Source organism: Volvox carteri (genome assembly GCF_000143455.1).
Source record: "Volvox carteri f. nagariensis unplaced genomic scaffold VOLCAscaffold_42, whole genome shotgun sequence".
Taxonomy (NCBI): Eukaryota; Viridiplantae; Chlorophyta; class Chlorophyceae; order Chlamydomonadales; family Volvocaceae; genus Volvox; species Volvox carteri.
In genome coordinates this window covers 88,032-96,611 of record NW_003307585.1, presented here as the reverse complement: position 1 = coordinate 96,611, position 8,580 = coordinate 88,032, and the positions used below count along the sequence as shown (strand labels likewise).

Here is an 8,580-nt window from a genome sequence, read left to right as displayed (position 1 = left end):
CCCCTCCCCTCCCAACCACTCAACCACCTTAACCGCCGCCACCGCTGCAGGTTCCGTTCCCCGGGTGTGAACGACCCGCCTGCTCCGGCGGCGACCCTCTGCCGTACACGAGTGCTAACCCGCCCGCAGTCACCCCCGCCACAGCACCCCCTGACTCCCCGGCCCGCCCCGGCTGCCGGGGCCCCGGGGGCCGCCGTGCCCCATGTCTCCGCGCCGACTAACCTGGTGGCGGCCCGCGGCAGCTGCTCGGCGGCCTCACCCGCGATCACACCGCCGCCGCCGCCGCCGCCGTGGCCGATCTGCCCGCCGCCGCGGCTGCAGCTACCGTCCAGGACCTCCCTACCGCTCACCCTGGGCAGCAGCCCCCGGGGGCCCGCGTACAGCCCGACGGCACAGCAAAGCCCACCTTACCCCCGATTGGCTCTCATGCCGGAGCCCCTGGACCTGGACCTTACCGCCAGCAGCGGTAACGGAATTAGTAACGGTAACGGTAACGGCCGGGGAGGAGTTGCCAGTGTCAACTTTGGCGGCGGCGCACGGCATGCCGCCGGAGGCCGTTACGGACGGCGGTCTACATTGCAGCCGTACCATGCCGTACTAGAAATGAACAACAACAGTGACGAGCATCAGCATGCCAGGCTGGTTGTTGGGTGTGGGGGGCGGCGTGGGGGCGGGGCTTCCTGCCCCGGGCTCCTCCCTTCGCACCACCAACCGTCTTCATCTCCCGGTGGACCAATGGGTTCCGGAGCCGGTTTCGGAACTAAATCCAGAGCTGGATGTGGTCCCGGAGCCACCGGGCCCAACCTGCAGCTTTGCTTACAGCGAAATATGGGGCCCGCCGTCAGCGCCGCCGCCGCCGCCACCGCCACGGGATTTGCTACCGGTGGCAGTAGCGCTTGCGGGGACGTCCTCATCATGCCGCCGGCTGCTGTAGCCGCCGCCTCCGGGGCGACGGAGGCGTCGGCGCCGCCGCCGCTGACGCGGCATGCTAGCGGGTGGTCCTCCCTCTCCGGAGCCAGCGACTGCGGCTTGGGGCCATCGGTGATGTTGTACACGCCTGGCGGAGGCGGAGGCGGAGGCGGCAGTACGACAGCGCCATCGTCGGGCTTACTGAGCACCGCCAGCGCCCTGCAGCACTCCTCCATTGTACGAATGTCACCCGGCCAGCGCTTTGCCGGTCGCTCCGTAACCACTGATGGCCACATGCCGTACATAATTTGTGAGCGGGTAGATGAGGAGGTCGAGGGCTTTTCCGAAGGTGCCAGCATCACGGTAGCCGAGGGGGGCCGGGGGGCGGGTGGCGGCAGCAGGGAGAGTGGATGTGGACTGATTAGAAATCAGAAAGCTGACACGGAATCGAACACGCGATCTCGGCCGGCAGCGTGGACGCCTGGTCCTGGCAGCAACTACGGAGGCTGTAGCTTTCAAGGCGGTGCGGCGGCAGCGGCGGCTGTAGCGGCTGCTGGGCCCCACCCCGGCGGCGCCGCCGCCGCTGCGGAGCTGGCGCAGTGCGGCCCCCGCGATTCCCCCCCGCGAACCCCCGGTGGCGGCAGTAGCTGTAGCGATCAGGATAACGCCAACAATAATGCCAACGACGACGATGACATGACTGGTTGGCTGCCGGGGAATTCGGGTCTAGGTCTGGCGGCGGCAGTGGCGGCGGCGGCGGCATACAGCAGTAGCGGCAGTGATAGGCAGCAGGAACTGCCACCTCATGTACGGCACGGCGCATTTGCGTCACACCGCGTATCCGCGTCTGCGTCATTCGGGGCTGGTTTCGGAGCCGCTGCCCCCGGGGCCGCCCCGCTTGCTGCGGGCCTGACGGCAGGAGCTGCACAGGGTACGGCAACGGCGGTGGTGGCTCCGGGGCTGCCGACGGAGAGGTGGTTACCTTCACAGCAGTCGGCGCGCACTTGGCGCCGGAGTCCGTCGTCCGAACGGGGAGAGCCGCTTCGTGGCGGCGGCAGCGGCAGCGGCAGCGGCGGCGGCGGCGGCGGCGGCGGCGGCGGCCTGCGCGGGTACCGCTTTGTAGAGGGGTTTGGCGGCGAGGTTATTGATCGCGAAGTGGTGGTGGAAGGAGAATTTGAGTTTATGCCGCCATCATGCGGTCGGGGTTGGTCGGGGCCTGGTTCTAGGCGAGGTGGCGGCGGGCGGCAGGGCGACTGCGGGCTTCGGGCGGAGGCGACAGTGCGTTCGCTGGCCCAGGGGAGGCTAATGGCGCAGATGGCGGCGGCGGCGGCGGCGGGGCCGTTTACGGTGGTAAAGCCCGAGGCGGTCGGGACCATACCGCCGCAGTCCCTGCCGCCCATGTCTCCCGCCATACTCCTGAGGATTGGCAGCAGCGGCCGTCGCGGCAGTGTAACTTTCAGCGGCAGCTCGCATCTGTACAACAGCGGCAGCGGCAGCGGCGGTGTCCTGTGCAACCTGCCTACGTTCGCCGGCCTGGCGCAGCTGGGCCCGGGGCCGCCCTCGGAAGCGGGCTCCTGCAGCGCCGGGTCCTCGTTCCGGCTGGCGGCACCCCCCGGTGCCGCCGCCGGGCAGTACCACCTCCCTGAGTGGAAGCAGATGGAGCGACCCACGGGTCACGGTGATGGTCACATACGGGAGGAGGGGTGATGACATACGGGGCGGCAGTTACGATGCGGTGTTGAGTGTTAATGACCGAGCTCTCAAGTCCTGCCACGTCTGTCCATGCGCCAGTTGTGCAATTGGTTGCGGAGGGAGGGAGAAAAGCACGTGTGTGTGTGTGTGTGTGTGTGTGTGTTTGCGGCGGGCGGAGAGCTAGTGATGGCGGGAGAGCTAGCTGGCGGCCGACAGGAGCATGTGTTGTTGCTGCTGCGGCTTCTGTTGCGACCTATTTATAGTACTTATGACCCGCGTATACGCATATGCTTGCCTGCGATACCTAAGTGACCTTGTTGATGTCGTACTGGATTTCTCCGTACACGGCACCGGCTGGCTATGGATGGGACAGGAAGTCACATCCGGGGATTGCAGCTTGCACTGCCCTGCTCCCTTGCTTGCTCGCTAGCTAGCTAGCTAACTAGCTAACTAGCTAAAATGCTCGCCGCTGGAAATCAAAGTATTCTTGAAGCCTACACACGTAGTTGATTTGCATTTGCATTATAATTTATACCAATACAACGACGTTAATAATGATGCCAAAATTTGCAAAAGTACTTGATCATTAATTATTAAGTAGTGGTGGTTGGACTGCTTGAGATGACAGTTTTGCCGCCAGCGTAGGCCAGAGCATGCCGTACTTTTGCGGCCAGTAGCATTATCACTTTTGCATTGCAACATGGACAACATCGTTCCGCCATGTCGCTCACCACCACCCGCGTGTGGGCATAGCTGCCCGCATAGCTTTTCACGTCCGCATGATCTGTTAGCGTTAACTTATTTTTGACCGGCAAAGCCGTCAGTTAGTTAGTATACGTTGACAAATTCAGTTGACGGGTAGTGTACGAACTTTGGCGATTGAGGACCCTGGGAGAGCATTTGCGCCAACCCTGAGCAAGGCTTGCGCTGTCTGTGATGTGATATTTTGTTACGGCTCGTCCATTGATACGAGTTGTCGTACGTTTCGCGTAACGCGGCACAATCCACACGCCATTTGCCTGTGGTGCCCTTTTGGCGTGTAGTGTATAAGAGTGTGCGTATCATTTCCTTACGTGGAGGAGCGGCCCGACCTGCCGCCTAGCCCGCTGCGCACAGGGGCGAATGCTGGCAGGAGGTCTGTTGCGTCTGTAGCCGTGTCTGTACTGCGGGGTGCTTGGAAGTGTCGTGGTGAGGTTGCAGGGGCCGTACCAGCCCGTACCTGCCTGCGGGTGGGGGCAGCATCTGATGGCTCTCTAGTGCGAGCGGGGGCCATAGGGTCCCAATCGGACTTACCGCTCCGCCCTACCTCTCTACCTGTCTACCTCTAGCACGTCCGTCCTCCTACACCGCTGGCGCCTTTGCTTGTTTCGTGGAAATGAGGTTTTTATGCGTGTGGAAGCCACAGCCGGGCTTCTGTTCTGTGCTGGGGTACCGCGTATTAGGTAGGGGTAGGGGTAGGGGTAGGGGCAGGGGTAGGGGTCCCTGTCCAGTCTTTTCCCCGCTGCGAGGTATGATGTATGACGTATGTGTATCCCCCAGTTGCCGTACGAGGAGGCAGACGAGCCCGCCCTCCTCCCGCCTGATATCCTGGGGCCACCCACCCGGTCGGCACCAGCAGCGCTCCGAAACCGGCAGCGAGTGGGAGGGCTGCGTCGTCGTCGTTCCCTAGAGCAATGTAAGCAGTCGCAAGCCAGGCAGGGCGCCCTATCGCGTGGCTTCATCCCTCACTCCCTCAAACCCCCACGGCCAGCCATGCTGATCAGGAATTGGTGTCAGTCAAAGTGGGGCGTCAGCGCCGTTGCCGTACTCACTAGCTAGTCACTCGTGGAACAGTATACAATGACAATATTGTATTGTCTAGTAAAAACTTAGGAAAACTAAAATAATTAGCCATGTTCCCCCTCCTCCTCTTCCCGGGGAAGGAGAGGGGGGCATGATGGGCCTCAATATGACCGCCACCACGGCAGCCAGTCAGTGCCGCCGGAAGCTCGGGAGATCTGCCGTACAACCCACGTACATCTTAGCTATGGAGATGAGATCCAAACAAAATGGCGAAATGTTCACTGTCCACATGACTGGCTGCGCTGAAACGCGGATATGGTGGAAATCATCCAAACCCCTGAGCTACATACATACAAACATGCAGACTGGGCACGGGTCGTGCTGCATCCTGCCTGCCTGCCTGGACTCGGTTACTGCCACCGGACCACATGGGGGGGGGGTCCCAACCACCGAAATCCAAGCTCCCACCCCGTCAGGCCTTTCGACACCTAGCAGTGTAAAACCCGCTCCGTCCACCACAATGCACGGCACGGTGACGGGGAGAGCCTCCTCCCTAGGGGGGGACCCGTTGCCCCCCCTGGTATCCGGCAGGTGACTGCGCGACCGCTTGTACGACCAGCCCCCAACCGCGATGACATGAGGATGTGGTTGTCCGTACCACTCGGAGCCGCAGCTGCAGCACCTGGTGGCGACACCTGAGCGACCTGATGGCCAGCAGTTAGGGTGGCTGCTGCAGTTAGGGTTTAAGTTCTTCAGTAAGTTCTATATGATGTTGGGCGAACTGCAGCACCACTGCAGTGCCCCTCCCTACTCCTCACCTCCTAGTTCATCGGTGTTTGTGCCACTGAAGAGCCACTTACTCGTGTTCGCGTTTGGATATCTAGCATGACGCGACGCTGTTCAGGGCGGAATGGCGGCAGCATCAGAGCCGCAGCAGCAGCCAGGTCCGTGGCACCGCGGGCAGCAGGATAAGATCGGGACAGGAGTCGTGGTCTTAGGCAGGAGGTAGAGGCCGCGGCGGCGGCTGGGGGTACGTACAAGATGGAGAGGTAAGGGATGACGACGACGACGTCCTCCATGAACATTCCGACGCTGCATGTGAGGTGACGACCCATCACCGGCTGAGGGGTAGCCGACCGGCTGGCAGCGCACCTCTGGAGGACAAAGACTGCCCCGGTGCACCTCTTGGGCCCTCAGGAAAGGTCCGGCGGTAGGGGGGCGGTAGGGGGGCGGTAGGGGGGCGGTAGGGGGCGGTAGGGGGCCGCCGCTGACGGCGACAGACAGCGATGCCGAATGCGGGCATTGTTCATCCTGGTGGCAATGGCAATGGTGGCAGTGGGGCAGGGTGCTTCCGGGAGTCGTGGTGTCGACATGCAGGCAGCCACCGTGGCTGCCTCCGCAGCTGGTGGTGACCCTCACGAATGAGGGCGACTGGCGGGAGAGCCACGACATCCATTTCCAGGTGCCCCTCGTCAACACCGCCGAATATCTGAAGCTGCTCCATAAACAGCCATTCAGCTTGATGTTCATGACTCAGCACGTCGTTCTGGGTAACTACAGCAACACTGAGGACTGGATGTTTGTGGGAAGATGTTGGATCACAGGCTAGCGAGGGAATCACGGCAACTTTTAGCTGTAACTCCTAGCTAGCTAGATTGCTTGCTAGCTAGGGTAACATGCTCTTATTGATGGTGTCGCGGGGGGTTGCACAGAGCAAGCGTAGTGTGAAGGCCCGCAATGTCCTGCTTGCTGCATACCCGTCCGGGGATGTGCGCCTCGTTCCATTAATTCCTTAAGCTGGGCACTCACATAATGAATTGATGTAGGCGGCGTAAACAGTGCCCTTACTTGGGGCTCAGCGGGGGTGAACGCGCGGCCAGAGGGGGAGTGCTGCTAGTGCTGTGCAGCAGCCACCGTGTTCGGAGGAGAGGCGCCCGGGGGAGCACCCACTGGGTTGGGTAGGGCCGTGCTGGTTTCTGATTCCACATTTCCTGAGGTATATGACGGGTAGTGTTAATCACCCTCCAGCACACCGGCGCCGCTTTTGGAGCTAGCTCTCCCAAGGTTATAGTGAATTTTAGGGTTTGATGACCTGTACGACAGCTCATAGATATTAGGCACCAGGGGGGTTTTGCGGCTGCTGCCGCCGTTCTGGGACTTGGGGTGCTTTGCAGGCTGGGCGACTGCATAGCGCCGAGAACCTCGCGACAGGTAATGATGCGTGCCGCACACTATACCCCGCGGCTGATAGTAGGGGCGACATCCAGCATTCCTACATAACATCATTTGGTGTATTACACGAGGGCACGCTATACTAGGGACCGGCTAATGTCCCCTTACGGTTGCGCGGTCCTCGGGGTGTATGTTGGTAGTTCCTGATTTCTCTGTGTGCGTGTGTGTGCGTTACTGTGTCGGTTTCGTTCCGGTTGTTCATCTCCTTCTCCTTTACCTCGCGTGTGTGTTTGCACTTCTGTCGTACCACTTCTGCCGCTATTGCACTGGCTTCTTATGTAGCGCTTTTCGCCTTGGAACCTCTCTCGGTTCGCTAAGACGGGACCGCTAATTGCTTGTATAAGCAGCGGATGTGTAACACACACACTCTTGTAAGCCTGGGGCTACACGAGGATTATGTGGTAAGATCTTCCTCGAGTCATGTCGGGTCGTCCAGTTGTGCTTTTCTCAACACCTCTTGATCTTCTGCTTACCGATGACTGTTTCAATGGTGGCTGCGAGCTGCAAGTAGTACGCGAACCGGTGCACATGTGTGCGTGGAAGCCCTAGCTGACGGTGGGTTGCAAACTTGCGCGGTATGGTTAGTCTTGTTCGGGGCTTTGGGCAATAGTTGTATTTGCGAAACATTCAGATTATGTATCCATGTTATGCAGCAAAAACCATCATGTTGAACGAGTTGTTCGCTTTGGCTGATTGATAACTGGACGGCCGCGGATTATAGCCGAGAGGTTGCAACGCGGTGGTTGGCTCGTCCAAAGGCGTCGATCTTTGCCAGGATCTTGGCGTTTTGTTCTGATCCCATCTCTGATTAGCTGATGACATATGAACTTCACAATTCACACGCGCGGAATGATTGACTCGGGCAAGGTGAAGGGCTAGGGTTGCGTGGATGGCTTCAAAATGCCCGCCGAAGCGAAACCCGATCACATATTCGTATTAGTACACGGTCTTGCAGACACACTACACGCATGGGACAATTGCATCAAGGAGCTTTGCAAGTGGGGCTCTCCAAATGTCTTGTTCTACGCATCTGCTGTCAACGCACGCTTCAGGACGCATGATGGCTTTGACAAATGTGGCGAACGATTAGCAAATGAGATAAGGGAAGTTGTTCGCCAGCACCCTCAGTTGACAAAGCTGTCGCTCATTGGCCACAGCATGGGGGGCATGATTGCCCGATACGCGATTGGCACCCTTTTCAATCCATCTGACAGCACTATCTGCGGTCTAAAGCCAGTACATTACATTACATTGGCTACACCGCATTTGGGCTTGACAACGGACGACGGGCCGGCGCAGGTGCCCTTTGTGGCATGGGCGGGTGGTATACCTGTGCTGGGACGCCAAGTCAAGAGCGCCTTGCAGGTACGGGGCTTCAATATCAGAGGAATGCAGCTGATCTGACTGAACTGATTTGACCGGCCCTTGGGGATTTCCCCTTTCCCGGGGGTTTCGGGTGGCAGGTCCGAGGGGCCCGGAGCTACCCGGTCTGTGTGACCACCCGCTGGTGACCCCATGAGCTCCGCGGGCAGCGGCCGGTCGCCCACGAGAGACCTCCCACCTCCCGCAGGGGCTAGGTCCCAGATCGCATCATCACCTTCCTTGTTGGCCGCGGCCAGTTTCCCCCGCAACCAGTCATTCCTCCCTATCCCTATCCCGTCCCCAGTCCATGGCTCACGGTGTCGCCCGCGCCGTGTTCCGCCACACGGGTCGTCACTTCCTGGCGCTGGACGGCGCCCCGGGGGAGCTGCCCCTGCTCATGATGCTGGCCATGGACCTACCGGACAGGTTGGCTAGGGGCAGGGAGGGCGGGGAAAGGATAGGGGGAGGACGGGGGAAGAGCAGGTCGGGGGGCGACCTGAAGGGGAGGGGTTTGTCGGAGGCCGAGGGAGAGGGCGAGGCGGCGGCTTTGGGGGTTGGCTGGGGTATGAGGGGGCTGCTGGGCGCCTTTGGACCCCTTTGGCC

The 8,580-nt window shown here is 60.7% G+C and overlaps 2 protein-coding genes across 2 annotated transcripts in view; both read left to right on the top strand.

Moving 5' to 3' along the window:
* VOLCADRAFT_95133 (uncharacterized protein) overlaps window positions 1-2,616 on the top strand; it is a gene marked incomplete at both ends in the record, with an annotated part of 19,582 nt that extends 16,966 nt beyond the window's left edge. Inside the window, one exon of the mRNA XM_002954349.1 lies at window positions 51-2,616. Within this exon, the coding sequence (XP_002954395.1) occupies window positions 51-2,616 (2,566 nt within the window). The remainder of the gene's footprint in view (window positions 1-50) is intronic.
* A 4,899-nt stretch (window positions 2,617-7,515) lies between these two features.
* Window positions 7,516-8,580, top strand: part of VOLCADRAFT_106340 (uncharacterized protein) — a gene marked incomplete at both ends in the record, with an annotated part of 32,901 nt that continues 31,836 nt past the window's right edge. The window contains 2 exons of the mRNA XM_002954348.1: window positions 7,516-7,980; window positions 8,282-8,403. Of these exons, the coding sequence (XP_002954394.1) occupies window positions 7,516-7,980; window positions 8,282-8,403 (587 nt within the window). The remainder of the gene's footprint in view (window positions 7,981-8,281; window positions 8,404-8,580) is intronic.